This window comes from Xiphophorus maculatus, chromosome 13 (assembly GCF_002775205.1).
Source record: "Xiphophorus maculatus strain JP 163 A chromosome 13, X_maculatus-5.0-male, whole genome shotgun sequence".
NCBI classification, from domain to species: Eukaryota; Metazoa; Chordata; class Actinopteri; order Cyprinodontiformes; family Poeciliidae; genus Xiphophorus; species Xiphophorus maculatus.
In genome coordinates this window covers 8127743-8144514 of record NC_036455.1, presented here as the reverse complement: position 1 = coordinate 8144514, position 16772 = coordinate 8127743, and the positions used below count along the sequence as shown (strand labels likewise).

The 16772-nt window shown below is 37.8% G+C and overlaps 1 protein-coding gene across 1 annotated transcript; it reads right to left on the bottom strand.

Annotated features, from left to right (window-relative positions):
• Positions 1-603: 603 nt before the first annotated feature.
• On the bottom strand, positions 604-12079 carry LOC102217500 (oocyte zinc finger protein XlCOF6-like). The gene is made up of 2 exons (XM_023344627.1): positions 11129-12079; positions 604-1851 (listed from the first exon to the last, which is right to left on the bottom strand). Exons 1-2 carry the CDS (start codon positions 12027-12029, stop codon positions 725-727), a joined length of 2028 nt encoding a protein of 675 aa, XP_023200395.1. The 5' UTR covers positions 12030-12079; the 3' UTR covers positions 604-724.
• Between the last annotated feature and the right edge of the window lie 4693 nt (positions 12080-16772).

Genomic DNA, 16772 nt, shown 5'->3' with positions numbered 1-16772 from the left:
CAATGAAAGCAGGAAAATTAATTTGTGGTGAATCTTGCATTTTCCTTCAAGTACAAATCCATTTTATTTCATTTGAAAAGATTTTAATCAGAGTAAAACTGGTTAGTATAATTTGAAAGAAAACTCAATCTCATTTTACTTTAAAGACAAAACTATCACAAATATTTTTTTCCAGATTTAAAGAAAAAACCCACTCAATTCTGTACATTCTAGTTTTGATTTTAAAAACTTTTAAAATAAACCCCAATAACTCTCTCTATGGTACAGAATAATACAAATCAATCCCTCAAGTCCAATCATGTGAGAATGTTCTGGAAGGGAGTCCATGTCCGGTCAAACTCTGTTAATGCATGAAATAGTCAGTGGGCCCCCAAGCCTCTTCATCTATCAGCATCAGTACTGGCACTCCTCAGGGCTGTGTGCTGAGCCCTCTGCTCTTCACGTTGTACACACACAACATACAGTTTGACATAAACAGTATGTTAATACAATAACATGCAGTTTATCATTATTGTTTTTTATACAGAATATACCAGAAAAACAAAACATCTCTGAAGGAAAATGTGTCATGGTTGCACATCTACAAGTATCCAAATGATCACATTTAACAAATACAACAATTTTCAGCTTTATAGACATGAAACCCCTCCAGTCTTTCATTCTAGTTTTAAACCAAATCAGTTCTATAGTGAACCTCAACATAGAACATGTATGGAAAATACTTCTACAGCTTTTCACCTGTGTGACACCTCAAGTGGTGAATTAAACTCACCTTGTGACGAAAACTTTTTCCACAGTTCACACATGAAAATGGTTTTTCACCAGTGTGAATCGTCATGTGCCGAGTTAAATACTGTTCTTGACTAAAACTTTTTCCACATTTCACACATGAAAACGGCTTTTCACCAGTGTGAATCTTCATGTGCTGAGTTAAATTACCTTTTTGACCAAAACTTTTTCCACAGTTCACACATGAAAACGGCTTTTCACCTGTGTGAATCATCATGTGCTGAGTTAAAACCTGTTTGTGACTAAAACCTTTTCCACAGTTCACACATGAAAACGGCTTTTCACCAGTGTGAGTCATCATGTGCCGAGTTAAATGCTGTTTGTGACTAAAACCTTTTCCACAATTCACACATGAAAATGGCTTTTCACCTGTGTGAGTCATCATGTGCCGAGTTAAATGCTGTTTGTGACTAAAACCTTTTCCACAATTCACACATGAAAATGGCTTTTCACCTGTGTGAGTCATCATGTGCTGAGTTAAATGCTGTTTTTGACTAAAACTTTTTCCACATTTCACACATGAAAACGGCTTTTCACCAGTGTGAATCATCATGTGCTGAGTTAAACTAAGTTTTCGACTAAAACCTTTTCCACATTTCACACATGAAAATGGCTTTTCACCTGTGTGAGTCATCATGTGCTGAGTTAAAACCTGTTTTTGACTAAAACTTTTTCCACATTTCACACATGAAAACGGCTTTTCACCAGTGTGAATCATCATGTGCTGAGTTAAAACCTGTTTGTGACTAAAACCTTTTCCACAGTTCACACATGAAAACGGCTTTTCACCAGTGTGAATCATCATGTGTTCAGTTAAACTAAGTTTTCGACTAAAACCTTTTCCACAGGTCACACATGAAAACGGCTTTTCACCAGAGTGAATCATCATGTGCCGAGTTAAAACCTGTTTGTGACTAAAACCTTTTCCACAGGTCACACATGAAAACGGCTTTTCACCAGTGTGAATCATCATGTGCCGAGTTAAAACCTGTTTGTGACTAAAACATTTTCCACAGTTCACACATGAAAACGGCTTTTCACCCGTATGAGTTCTCATGTGAGCATCAAAAGCAGATTTGAAAGCAAAACGCTTTTTACAGATGTCACATGAGAAAGGTTTTCTTCTTTCCTGATTTTGGTTCTCAGCTTCAGTAGCTTCCTGGAAGATGACTTGGTTCCTGTTTGGTTCTGATTCAATGTGGTCTGTTTGCTCATCAACAGGAACCAACATGCAGGTATCAGTCTCCTGTTTTAATTCAATCTGTTCTTCAGCCTGACTGCAGTAAACGTCTTTCTCTTCCACTTTTATCTGATGATCTTCAGGCTCTTCCTGTTCTTGTTTCACCTGCACAGGTTCTAACTCCTCCTGGTCCAGAGTGGATCTCCTCTCCTGGTTATAAACGTTACACTTCAGGGAATCTGGAGAAGAAAACAGAGAAAAAGAGTAATTGTTAACTTTACTGAAGTAAATCGTTTAAGGCAGAAATGAACAAAAAACCATTTGAAAATTCAAGAGCGTAGACAGAGATATAGATGAATCGACATATCCAGCTGACATTTGGAGAATTCTCAAATGAACGGATTTTAAACAAATACTATAAATTATATTCAAATTTCATTTTAGTCCACTTTTTTAAAAGCCCTGAGGAACTCCATCCAATCATTCGACTCATGAGCCGATGCACCGCGGTGCTTCATTTGCTCTACTGTGACATCAACTGGACAATATATGTAAAATAGGCAACGTGAAAAAAACCTGAGGCTTTACAATGAATAAACAAGTAAAAGATGTTTGTGATTCTGATACATAAATTCTGATTAATCTGGTTGTATGAAACAATGGCTGGATCCAAAAGAAAACTAGAAACAAATAGAAAAGAGGGTTGTGATTGGCTTGTTACTCGCTATGTCACCAGGGACAACGATTTATTATTTAAAAATAAAAACTTTAACTGCTCAGGTTTAGGTGAGTTCTCTGTCTTACCCGCTTCATTACTCAACACATCACTAATGAAAAGTTTGATCTTTGTTATTTGCTTGTCAAACTGGAAAAATAAACTATAAAAGCAATTTTCAAGTTGTTTGGACATTGAACTTCTTTTTTTATGTAACTGTTTGGTATATTAGTTGAAAAATGTGTTTACATGAAGTAGCTGTAAATTCCCACCCATATTGGACCCATGAATGCACCTTTGCCCATACGTCATTGTGCCCTTTTTCCCCGTAGACTATAAATAAACGCCTCATGGACCGCTCTTGCCTATTGTTACTGAAGAGATTTAAGGCGGCCATCTTGGAGCGGTCGACCGTTCCACTCAGCTTTATGTTTAACAGACTCAATGACGTATCAGCGCATTTATCAATCATAACTCACTAAATACTAAACAGATATTTACCAATTTTTCTGTAAACCTTATTAAAAGGTTAGCAACATTTACAAGGAAATGATTTTTAAAATATTTTGAATGACTGATATAAGGTTGAGCATATTTAACTATTCTTAGTGGGGAAAACAGAATAGAGTCAGAATAGAATGTGTTGATATTTCTGTATTATGATTATTTTACAAAGCACACAACCAGTCATAATTTTTAAATATGTTATTTAGTAATATCAATACATATTCATATAAATATACAAACACAAAATAATACAATCAGAGAGAAATAAAGATGCTTAAATAATTATTAATGCTGAATAATATGCATTAAACTACACATATTTATATGGACGTGCGTATATACATAATATCTATATAGGTTTTATTCATGTTTTCCAGCTGAGGAGGAGCTTAAGAGAGATTCAGCAGCTGAGATTCATCAGTGCAGTGAATCCGTCTCTCCTTAAAGACATTCCCCACTTCTTCCTCATATGGTCTTTATGAAACCTTCAAAACAAAAACAGGAGCTATTTTACTTTAGACAGAGTGAAAGAATTTCATATAAATAAGAGTCTTTGCCACTTTGTGTGGAATAATCTAAGTCAAGGTTAGGGAATATTTAAAACTTTTTAAGATTTACAAAATCTCGGTTAGCCTTCATAGCGGGGCTGAACCCCGGTATTACACTAAGCTGATAGCTAATATTAGCTGTTGTTTTGTCAGTGGACATAAATACAGTATAGTAATATTCTAATCACAAAATATAAACTGTAATATGTCCATCTTACTTGTGAAACGTTATCCCCCGAGATCTCGCGTCATTAGTCTGTCGATTTGAACACAAATATCTGGCAGTGCTGAGGCATCTTCTGCTGTTTTGGTTTAGCCAAGTAGGAGGGACGACCGCTCCAAGATGGCCGCCGTATTTCCTACGCCAGAGCAGCCATGCGGGGTCTACTCATTATATTATGTCTATGCTTTTCCCCACCTTCACTTCCGGTTCACAGCATTGTCGGGCTTATTAGTGCAGATAGGCACTGGGTGTGGCAGCCAAGCTATGAGTGTTGTTGTGTGCAGTTGGATGTCTGTCGGATGAGCGCTGGCGCCGCAGGATCATCAATATATGTGCTGCTGGTAGGATAAATGGATTTTTGATGTGTCACTTGTGGCTGGTTCTGTGTAACGTCAGTGTTGCTTTTTATATTGTTGCTACTAGGCCTGTCACAATAACAAATTTTGCTGAACGATTAATCGTCTCAAAAATTATTGCGATAAACGATAATATTGTTTGATGACCATTTTACACTGATTTAATGGAAATGACGTAATAATGCATGCGATTTTCTGCCAAAGATAGATACACTTTATTTTCAAAAGAACATTTAACACTGGAACTGATGAACAAAACAAAACAACCAAAACCATAAATAACATGGATTCTCAGTCTCCATTAATAAAAAATCTACTTGAACAAAAATTAAACAACATAAAGCCAAAGTGGAAATAAATACTGCATTCAACCAAAAGAGTGCAGATTATAAAGTCTGTATATCATGTTGCCCTATAGTAATAATTAGATTTAAATAGAGAAGATGGGCACATCGACTACCCGATGCAATAGTTCACACTACACAATCCCCCCCCTCTCCATACGACAATTTTAGAACGTTGATCGTTCTCTAAGATTGTCGCTTGCGATTTCGTAACCGATCATCCTGTAGTGTGTGGTGTGTGCTACTAATTTGGTTTGCAGTTGTTTTAAGTCTCAGACTGCTCCTAGTGTTTGTTCTGGGTTGCTGTGCTTCATTGGGTTTTAAATTAGAATAATAAAGTCTATTTTTAATATTATAAAAGTATGTATAAATAAAATATATTTTGTATACTACTTCTGTTTCATAATTTTAAGCCTGACTTGCCTGGGTACTTTTAATAGGGAGAGCCTAGGCCACTTGATATTATTTGAAACTCCACGTCGTCTGTCACGATCCGGGTTTTCTCATGTGTTACACCTACGTATGAAACATCACCTCAATGCAGCAGTGGCTTGTTGATTGGACTTTTATATGAGGTTTAGTTTGACAGATAATAACACCTCTATTATTGTTTCATGCTGTTTGCTTTGCAAGGCTTTACTAGCTTATATATGCACGTTCCAATTAGTAATTTCCTGAGATCATTGGATGAAGCTGAAGTTGGTTTCCGATTCCAGCTTCTGATTCAGGAAATGGCTAAAGGGCGAGTCCACTTAATTTTTCACTACCTTCCACATCTTTAATCGACTCTAGTTTAAAAACTACAACAGCTAGACTCTTCTGACCTGGACTGGGTTAATCTGCTCTCACAGCAGAATATTTATAACCATGTTTCTGATTTGTGAAACTTCAATAAAGGTTGATTTCACCACTTTTTAATCTCTGTTATAGTATAACTGCTCAAATTCCCAAACTACCATAACACCTAAACTCTTGAAACCTGGACAAGATTATTTTCAACTAACAGTAGAATATTTAAAACCATCTTTGTGATTTGTGAAACTTTTATCCGATTTGTGGAACTTCAATAAAATGCCATTTTTACCCATCTTTGCATCCAGCTCATATTAAAACTGCTCTAATGCCAAAACTACAACAACTACGTATTTCAAACTTGGACTAGATTATTCTTCTCTAATAGCAGAATATTTTAATTCATGTTTGGGATTTGTGAAACTTCACTAAAGCTTAGATTACTATTCACACTTGTTCCATGCAGTTTTTTAAAATTCCAATTCAATTCTAATTCAAAACCACTTTATTAATCCTAATGGGAAATTAAATGTTGGTGTTACTCATGAATTCTTCCAAGAGTTATTGTAGATGGAGATGGTTGTTGGAAGGAAAGATCTTCTGCAGCCGTCTGTTACATAAAGTTTCACAAATCAGAAAAAAGTTTCACAAATCCCAAACATGGATTTAAATATTCTGCTATTAGAGCAGAATAATCCAGTCCAGGTTTTGAAGAGTGTAGTTCTTGCAGTTTTTAAACCAGAGTCTATTAAAGATGCGAAAGGAAGTGAAAAATTAGGTGGAATCGGAAACCAACTTCAGCTTCGTGTAGTTAAAGGAGGAAAAGCCATAAAAAGGTCATTTTCTTTCTACATCAATAAGCCATTTTCACAGCGTAACTCGTGATTCCTGCGTTCATTTACCGGTTAACAAAACATTTATACGGGAAAAGAACATTTACTAAAATGATCCTCATACAGAAAGGTGCAGACATTTAGACCTTAACCTGCATCCAAACGCTGCTGGTTCCTACCTATTCGGTGTAAGATTATCTGGGGCCTCCGGGAGAAATCCAGCAGTCTGCGATGATCATCCATCTCTTCCTCCGACTTGACGATGATTTCTTTAAACTCTGTGAATGTTTCTTCAGCAGCAGTTAACGGCTCGTTGATAAACTCGTTTAGAGAAACAGTCGAACATTCAACCAAACAGACCATGCGCCATTTTCTTTGTCTTCTTCTTCTTCTTTGGGATTTTATGACTGTCGTTCATTCATGTCATTGCATTACCGCCACCTTGTGGATCTTACGATCATCACATCTAAAGATTTCTCATACAGTGCCAGTTCTCTTTGAAAGACGTAAAATCTTTTCTTCCACTTTATCTAAATAAAACAAATACAATATTAGTATTCCAGTTTTCCACAAATCCAAAGTTAATATTGTCTTCTGATTCGTATCTCCTACATCCCGCAACATGTTTCACAGTTTCTTCACTCCACCAGATCAGAACCTTTCCTATAGTTTCCGTATATCCACAATGATCGCTGCTGCTTTGTTCGGAGTTACCGCTGGTTCCGCCCATCCTGTGGCTTATTGAGAGCCGATCAGCACCGGCTTGTTCACTGAATTGTGCGGTGCTGGTGGTCGAGTGTAAATGACTTTTAACGGGTTTTATCTATTTGAATTTTCTACCGGTATTTTAATAATAGTTTGTATTTTTTTATTTTTTAGCTCTGAGGATTGAAGGTGGTGCGTTTGGCCCAGATAGTGGCGCCCCCTGTTGCTGTGGCTGTCCCGTGATCAACATAAATCGATTGAGGGAAATCAAACGAGTGTGTGACGTCACGGTGTTTGGTGATTCTTTGCTCGGGAGCCTCCGATCCAGAACCTGTCAGCACCTACCGCCAAGCCTCGGCAACTCAGCTTAGTTTTTCCTAACTTCTTCTCATCTACATAGAAGTATTATTTAGTTTTACTGTTTTTATTTTAATAAATTATTATAACTTTGAAACAGTGTCTATTGCAATTCACTCTAAATTTCCCCTCTCGCTGCTCCTCTTTTTATTCAGACTTGGGAAACCCTAGTTACAGAAGTTAACAGCTGCTAGAAAAAGCAAATTAAAGTAAGATAAATGAGTACAAACTTTACAACTTTACAAATCTTTTCCATGACATTACCAAGACACATTAAAACAAACCTTTATCTTGGCTTTTTTCTATTCTTCCTCTTTTCTCCCTCCCTGAAGGATAAGTCCTTTTTGGAGACATTGTTTTGCTGACTTGTCTTCTGACCGGAGCTTTTCACGTTTGGATGAGGCTCATGTTACCAGCGAAGCGTGCGGTACCTACCGCGGCCACCAGGGGCCGCCAAGAGCATATTGTTTCTTTCTATCAATAAAAAAATAATTTCTACATACATTATCAAATATATATTATTGTAAAAACAAACCACTTAATAGTGACATTGTGTGGTTTTGATATTATGACAGAAATTATTACTAAGAAAAATAAATAAAATCAGCTCCACTGAGGGGCCCCTAGTGGCCCTGGGGCCCTTAGTGGCTGCTTGGTTTGCTATGCCTTGTGCCGGCTCTGGCAATCAAAGCAGGAAAATTAATTTGTGGTGAATCTTGCATTTTCCTTCAAGTACAAATCCATTTTATTTCATTTGAAAAGATTTTAATCAGAGTAAAACTGGTTAATATAATTTGAAAGAAAACTCAATCTCATTTTACTTTAAAGACAAAACTATCGCAAATATTTTTTTCCAGATTTAAAAAAAACCCCACTCAATTCTGTACATTCTAGTTTTGATTTTAAAAACTTTTAAAATAAACCCCACTAACTCTCTCTATTGTACAGAATAATACAAATCAATCCCTCAAGTCCAATCATGTGAGAATGTTCTGGAAGGGAGTCCATGTCCGGTCAAACTCAGTTATTGCATGAAATAGTCAGTGGGCCCCCAAGCCTCTTCATCTATCAGCATCAGTACTGGCACTCCTCAGGGCTGTGTGCTGAGCCCTCTGCTCTTCACGTTGTACACACACAACATACAGTCTGACATAAACAGTAAGTTAATACAATAACATACAGTTTATCATTATTGTTTTTTGATACAGAATATGCCAATAAAAAAGCAAGAAAGCATCTCTGAAGGAAAATGTGTCATGGTTGCACATCTCCAAGTATCCAAATGATCACATTTAACAAATACAACAATTTTCAGCTTTATAGACATGAAACCCCTCCAGTCTTTCATTCTAGTTTTAAACCAAATCAGTTCTATAGTGAACCTCAACATAGAACATGTATGGAAAATACTTCTACTGCTTTTCACCTGTGTGACGCCTCGTGGCGAGTGAAACTACCTTTGATACTATCTTTTGACTAAAGATTTTTCCACAGTTCACACAGGAAACGGCTTTTCACCAGTGTGAATCCTCATGTGATGAGTAAAATGTTGTTTTTGACTAAAACTTTTTCCACAGTTCACATACACACACACACATATATATATATATATATATATATATATATATATATATATATATATATATATATATATATATATATATATATATATATATAAACACCAGAGCAATAGAGGCCCAGATCTACCACACCAGACAAGACCCAAGGTGTAGGTTGTGCAAGGAGGCCCCTGAGACAGTCCAGCACATAACAGCAGGGTGCAAGATACTGGCAGGGAAAGCGTACATGGAACGACATAACCAAGTTGCAGGCATAGTGTACAGAAACATCTGTGCAGAATATGGACTGGAAACCCCGAGATCAAAGTGGGAAACACCCCCAAAGGTGGCGGAGAACGCCAGAGCTAAGATCCTGTTGGACTTCCAGATCCAGACAGACAAAATGGTAATGGCGAACCAACCAGACATTGTCGTAGTGGATAAACAACAGAGGAAAGCCGTTGTGATAGATGTAGCAATACCAAGCGACTACAACATCAGGAAAAAGGAGCACGAGAAACTAGAGAAATACCAGGGCCTCATGGAGGAACTGGAGAGGGCCTGGAAGGTGAAGACCACAGTGGTGCCTGTGGTCATCGGGGCCCTCGGGGCAGTCACCCCCAAACTGGACCAATGGCTACAACAGATCCCAGGAACAACATCAGACATCTCAGTCCAGAAATGTGCAGTCCTTGGCACAGCCAAGATACTGCGCAGAACCCTCAAGCTCCCAGGCCTCTGGTAGAGGACCCGAGCTCAGAGGATAAGAACCACCCGCGGTGGGTGAGAAGGGAATTTTTTTTAATTTTTTTTTTTTATATATATATATATATATATGATTAAATAACCCAGTGTTTTTAAAAAAACATCTAATTAATAATTAATTGATTTCTAACAGAATTTATTTCCTAAAAGATTTATCATAGAAAATCCTATTTTCTCTCTATTTAGCATTGAATTTAAGTGCTGACGTTCCTCTGAATACTTATTACATTCTAATAAAATATGTTCCACTGTTTCCTGTCATGATCCATGTTCTGTCCTGTCCATGCTGTGCGTTAACACTCATTCAGTTCACCTGCCGCGCCTGCTGATTGCTTGCCTGTTCCACCTGGTCCCTGCCCTACTTAAACTCCTCTCAGCCTCTGCCTCCTTGCCAGATTATCGACAGCCACGAGCCAGTAGTGATCCAGCGTTTCCTTATAAGCCTTCAGCGTTTCTTCGACCCTTTTCTGCCCACGGATTGACCCCTCCTGCCAAGCCCTCCTCGGATACCTACTGTTCTGGATTTCTGGACCCTGACCCAAGCTTCGCCCCACGACCATCGACTATTGCCTGCCCCTCAAGCTAAGTTTGCTCCCTCCGATCTCCTGTGTATGACCTCTGCCTGGATAACCGTCTTAGTCTCTTCCTGGATTCTCTGCTCCACCCATCCATTGCACTACAGGTCAGTTAAGCCGAACATTTCAAAGTTACCCCTCCCCTATCAGTGCATCACCAGCCTTCTCTCCTCTCTTCTCAGTGCTGTGTTGGATGACCACATCCTGAGCCGCACCAATAGCTGAAAATTTAATTAAACCTTTTTCCTTTGCAACTCTTGTGTGTGGTTGAATTTCCGGGTCCCCACCCAGTGCCCTTACAGTTTCCATCTATTTACAATAATTACAAGTCCCTATTTCATGTTTCCCTATTCTGAAAAGAGAACTATTAAGTCCAGTATGACCAATTCTAAGTCGAGATAAGACTACCTCTTCTTTCCGTCTTCCAGTCATACAACTCTTAACTCCCACAGTCTTTTAAATCCGTAGTTGCCGTTCCATTCATGTTGAACTTTAGCAGGAGAGACAGTTTTTACATGAAGAAGCTGGTGTTTATTTAGATATGCTTGAATTTGCTTAGTATGACCTAATGTCACTCTAAAGTGAACCTCTGTGTGTGTGTAAGAGCAAACAGTAGTTTTATTCTTTCCTTATAGCTCTTACTGTGTGTTCAACACAAGATTGTTCTGAAGACCCGTCCATTCATTAGAGATGTAAACATTGTTCAGACACGGATGCTACGGATTTTTACATTTCAGTAACCAAGAAGTAAAATCAGAAAAAATATGTGAGTGGATGATTTAAAGTTCACAGCTGTATAAAATGCTTCTTAGCTCCTTAAACTGAGACACTTCCCACAGGTCACACAGGACGTCTATCTTGTGTGAATTCTCATGTGTTTTTTTTAAACGACTTCTTCGACTGAAGGTTTTTCCACAGGTGCTACATGGAAACGGCCTCTCACCTGTGTGAATTCGCATGTGAACTGTCAAATTGCCTTTCTGACTGTAACTTTTTCCACATGTCAGACATGAAAATGGCTTCTCACCTGTGTGAGTTCTCATGTGATCAGTTAGGTGACCTTTGTGGCTGTAACTTTTCCCACAGGTCACGCATGAAAAAGGTCGGTCACCCGTGTGACTTCTCATGTGAAGCGTTACTTGACTTCTTTGACTGAAACTTTTACCGCAGGTCACACATGAGAAAGGCTTCTCGCCCGTGTGGATTCTCAGGTGCTGCTTCAGATTGCTTTTTAGATTAAAAGATTTATCACAAGCGTTGCACGGAAACGGTTTCTCACCCGTGTGAATTCTCATGTGATCCGTCAACTTATGTTTGAGAGTGAAACTTTTTCCACAGGTCAGACATGAGAAGGGCTTTTCGCCTGTGTGGATTCTCAGGTGATTGTTCACAATACTTTCTCGACTGAAACATTTTCCACAAAACTTGCATGAGAAAGGCTTCTCACCTGTGTGCGTTCTCATGTGGTAGATCAAGTGAGTCTTTTGAGAAAACAATTCATCACACATCGTACATGAATACAGATTTTTATCTTTGTGCGTTTTCTTCTGCTCTTTTTGTTTTAATTTGTCAGAATTGTTATCATACCCTCTGGTTTTCTGACATCTGTTATTTTGTTTCGGTTCTTCATCGCTGCTTATTTCTGTGTCTTCATCATTGCTTTCTTCCTGATTTCGGTCCTCAGCATCACAGCCGTCCCGAGAGACGAGTTGCTCCCTGTTTGGTTCGGGTTCACTGCAGCTTATTTCTACACTGGTAGGAGATGCAGGAAAGGTTTTCATCTCCTGCTTCTTCACCACAAGTTGTTCTTCATCCTGATTGATGCAGAGCTCATTCTCAATTTATAAATACACATAAAAATAATTTGAACATAAAAAGACAGTAATCTAAATGCGCAGCAGAAAAGAGCCAATAATTACAGCTTTAAACTTCCAGATTATGTTTTTTGAGAAGTGGTTTAACTTGAATTGAATACTTTAACAAGAGCAGTTTCAATACTGTGATGTTGACAGAAGCCTGATTGATGGACATCAAAACAGTTGTTCAGGGCTAGAAAGCCTTTTATCTGTTGAAAAATATTTTTTTCTAATATTTTAGCCAAAAAAGGTACATTTGATATTGGTTGATGATTGCTTAGAATGGATGAGTCTAGATTACGTTTTTTGAGAAGTGGTTTATCCACCGCAGTCTTAAAAGCCTGAGGGAAGACTCCAGAGGAGAGTGACTTATTAATTTTTTGTAAAAGATCAGGAGAAAAAACATAAAAGACCTTTAGGAATAAACTTGTGGGTATAAAGTCAAGGGAACAGATGGATGACTTTAATCAGTTTCATGAGAAAGGTTTGTTATTTAACACCTGTGTGGGGCATGGGCATTATTCTTTTCAATGTATGTCTATTTAACACATATTTTACACATTTGTGGTAAGTAAAAAGAGTAATCCATTGTATTTTCATTAATATGTTTCATACTAATCACATGATCCATATCAAGTAACTGTTAGTTTAAAAAATATCCAGCTAATTACAGAATTAGGCTCTAAATCTTGCCTCGTTTTTTCAGTCATTGAACGATTTTGCCTGCCACCTGAAGGCAAAGTTACATACAAACAGGTACTGAAGTTGACGAAGAAATATTCAGTGACCTCCTTAGACAAGGCAATGTGGTACTGACAGTTTTCTGCTATGATGGTGAGATACCAAAGCAAATTAAATCAACTGTTATACAGATTTTACCAAAGAATGTCACTGATGTCTATTGTCTCTTTCTTCAGAGTTCTCAGAATGATCATCTGCTTCTGAGTCTGACTCGAGCTTCGACTCAAATGCATCAACATCAACAATACTAATGGATGAGATACCACGCAAGAAGCAAAAACCTGAGAATCCTAATAACTCAATGTCTGCTAAGAATGTAACAATATTTTTTGTCTGCTAACACATCTAGTAAGTACCTAGATATATCTGAAGATAGTTGACTGTTCAGAGTACTCATAAAGTTCTGATATTATATCTGAAAACTTTTATAAATTTGTCCTCAGGCTATGACCAAGAAACGGCCTCGCTGTTACTTCTCTTACATCTCCTTCCACCGCAACCAGGAGGACAGAAGTCTCCAAAAATCAGTGCAAGTGATGCAGTTGAGAGACTTGTTGTCTTTCATAAGGTAATTGAAATTTAAAATATGCAAAATTATCTGTCTATTTCCTTTTATAGACATGCATAAATACAGATGTTTGAATGACAGCTTTGAAGATGTCTGGGCATACTTAAATTTATTTTCGATGTAACGTGTATCGTAAAGCTGTATGTTTTGTTTCTTATGTTGGTGTATATCTTTTTAATTTTAGTCATGCTGCAGTTTAGAGGAGCATCTCCGGGGTCAACAGGGTCTGCAGCCATACCTCCTTGCTGTTGGGCGTCAGAGAAGCAAGATTGACAGCTTCTGCATCGTCATGGATAAGTGCCTCATCCCATGCCAGACAAACGGTTCTCTTGGAGCATTTGATGAGCTATTCAAAGCACATTTTGTGAACATTGTCTTTTCTCCTATTCTCACTATGGGTATGACGATATATTTGAAGCATTTGATTGTTGAACACCATAAACTCTTTAAGTTCTTATATTCACATCGAAATTTGATACCTAAGCATCATTTTATGATCCACTATCCATCTTCCATTAGGAAAATAGGTCCATTGTTACATATGTGGTCTATGAGGTTTGAGGCTAAACACAAAATGTTTAAAGAATATTTTAAAAACTTTAAAAATATAACCAAATCACTTGCGAAAAAGCATCAGATGGCCACAGCTTATCATTGGGAAACAATAAGTACTAAAGAAAATGAGCATGGGCCTCTCAGACCATTTTCACTTAAAGATGAAGATGTGGTCAACAAAGAAATGCTTCAAATGATTTCATCAGGAGATGTTTTCTCAACCAGCTGGGTTAGAGTTGAGGGTGTTGAATACAGACCAGGACTTGCTGTTTGCAGCACAATTCAAGATGAGATGCCAGTGTTTTGTCAGATAAGTGATGTACTTTTAGTTGACAATACCTTTCTTTTGTTACCTAAACAGCTATTCACAGAAACATTTGATGATCATCATCATGCTTTCAGGATTGTTCAAAGTGAAGAATTTAGTAAAGAAAACTTAAATTTCATAAGCCTTTTGATATTCAAAACTGTTATGGTGTTTCTAATGAATGCTTGTTCATCGTACCACAATTTAAAATGTTGGAAACACAGCTGCAAAAATAAAGTGTTCAAAATTAATGTACTTGTGTCAATTTTTTTTTCTTAATAATTATTATAATTAATCATAATCATAAAGTAACTTTTTTTGGAGTAAATAACACTTGAAAGTGTTAAATCAACACTAAAAGTGGTACATTTTGTTCTTGGATCAGTGTTATCCATTATATGGATGAACCCTGTTTTGTGAGTTAAATAAGTAACTCTGATAAAGTGTTAAAATTTTAACTATATTGAAAGTGTTAATTTAACTCTGAAGAGTGTGGACTATATAAACACTGAAAAAGTGTTAAAATCCACTCTGTGGGAGTTAAATTAACACTGGGCTTTTTGCTGTGATCCTAGGTAAGTCCTGTTTGGTGGAAAATATAGTTAATTGTTTCCTAACAACAGACACAGAGGAGTTCACTGTCTCCCTTATTTTCACTGTTTTATTAATGAAAAAGGTGGTCAATTTGTCACAGGCCTCAGAGGAGAAAAATTTACAGTTAACAGAAGAAGGTGGCTTTGTCAATCTGTCAACAATCAAGAACAGAGCACGAGAGTTGTTGGCAGAGGTAGAGATGACATTTGGAAAAAAAAAAAAACTCTTGCATTTCTCAGTTTATCTTTGAAGATATCTAAATGGGTTTGTACTTTAGTTTTACGCCACCGACGTTCTGCTTTCCAGGACTCTTTTTTTCCCTTTTCTAACTGACTCAAAATTTCTCCAAGGTGGTTTACGTTTCCCAGAGATTACTTTTGTAGTAACAGGAGCAATGGTGTCAATAACCTTCTGAATTGTAAAAATAAACTTGTCTGTTAAATCACTCAGAGAAGTACAGGAGTGTATAGCAGTTGAAGGAACAGCCTGAATAAATCGATCGGCAGTAGTTTCTGTAATGCATCTTTTTGAAATAACTTGTGTATGGTTGTCTTTTTGAGCAGGGCAGACTGATAGAAGCTGCTACACAATCGGCGCCATCGGACCTTTGACTAACAGCAGGCAAGGCAGGTTTGGTGCCTTGCTCAAGGACTCAACAACTGAGATGGATGTGGGGAGTTTGAACCGGCAACCCATCAGTTACAGGAACCACAGTGGCTACAACCAATTTAGCTGTAGTACCACCATCTACTGGGTTCAAGTATGAGGCATAACATACACTAAAGGAAAACTCAAAACTTTTAATCTTCAATGAAATGTTACACTTTAACTTCTTTCTAAAATACATATAAATACACATAAAAATTGTTTCAACATTGTCAAGAAAACTGGCATAGGGTGTGAGATCTTTCCGGGTGCATGCAGAAAAGGTGCATAGAGGCCTGGGAGAAAATAAGTAATCTTGTAGTTTGATTAAAAGCTAATTAAATTGAATATGAAGGAATAGTAAAATGAATACAAGTAATCACATAATAACCTTCTGAAATGTATTATCTGAAATGTGATCTGTAATGATTTCTGTAATGAATTAACTGTGGAAAGATTATGGTTGATGAATTATACAGTACAGTCCTGTGATTGTTAACTAAGGATCAAACTTGTGATAATGTGAAGTTGTAATCATTTGAAATTAATTCAAACAGGTTAACAACAGATTTAATGTGTTTAATGAGCTATAATAAATAATAGTGGGTTATAGAAAAAGAGAGGAATACAGTACAGTCCTGAAACAGGAAATGTCGCAAGCAGTTCTGAACAGATGGTCAGAGCGCACAGGATGGTTGGAGTGTTGAGTTTGGCTGAAGCAACGGAGAAAGGGGAAGTACGGGACTTTCCACTATGGTCAGCAGAAATAGGTTGGGCAATGTGGGGGCTTTTTCATGATACATAGCAGATGTGAAGCAAGTCACGTAGACCAAATTTCCCCATACACACACATGGGGGAGAGATGCATAAAAAGGGGCTGAAAAGAGGAACCAGCCGTTCCCAGTCCGACGGCGCAGAAGGAGAGACAACTTGCTGAAGCAGATTGAGCCACGGACCGCACTTCAGAACTACGGGAGAGCTCGGACTTCACACCGCCAAGAAAGGACTGGGTTCCATCGCCCCATCCCCGGTTCCTCATTCGATCGTCGGTCTCGTCTCAGCCCAGCAATTACAAACTCTGCAACAAGACTTGGAGGAAGGACAAAGCTCCCTCAGGGATGAGGAACTGGGTTTTGTAAAAGGATTCGGACCCGTTCTGCTTTGTTTCTTTTCTAAAGAGGGTTTTTTCCACACAAGGCAAAGACCTCAACCAAGGATGCTAGAAATTCCTGTTGCCAAAGATCCACCATCGTCTGGG

What these genes read in the sequence shown, in the direction of transcription:
- LOC102217500 (XM_023344627.1), bottom strand. Translation starts at nt 12,029, where the DNA reads ATGAAAACCTTTCCTGCATCTCCTACCAGTGTAGAAATAAGCTGCAGT. An exon ending in TCGAAGAAGTCGTTTAAAAA is followed by an intron (nt 1,852 to 11,128) that starts AAACACATGAGA and finishes CTGCTTTTGATG; the next exon opens with CTCACATGAGAACTCATACG.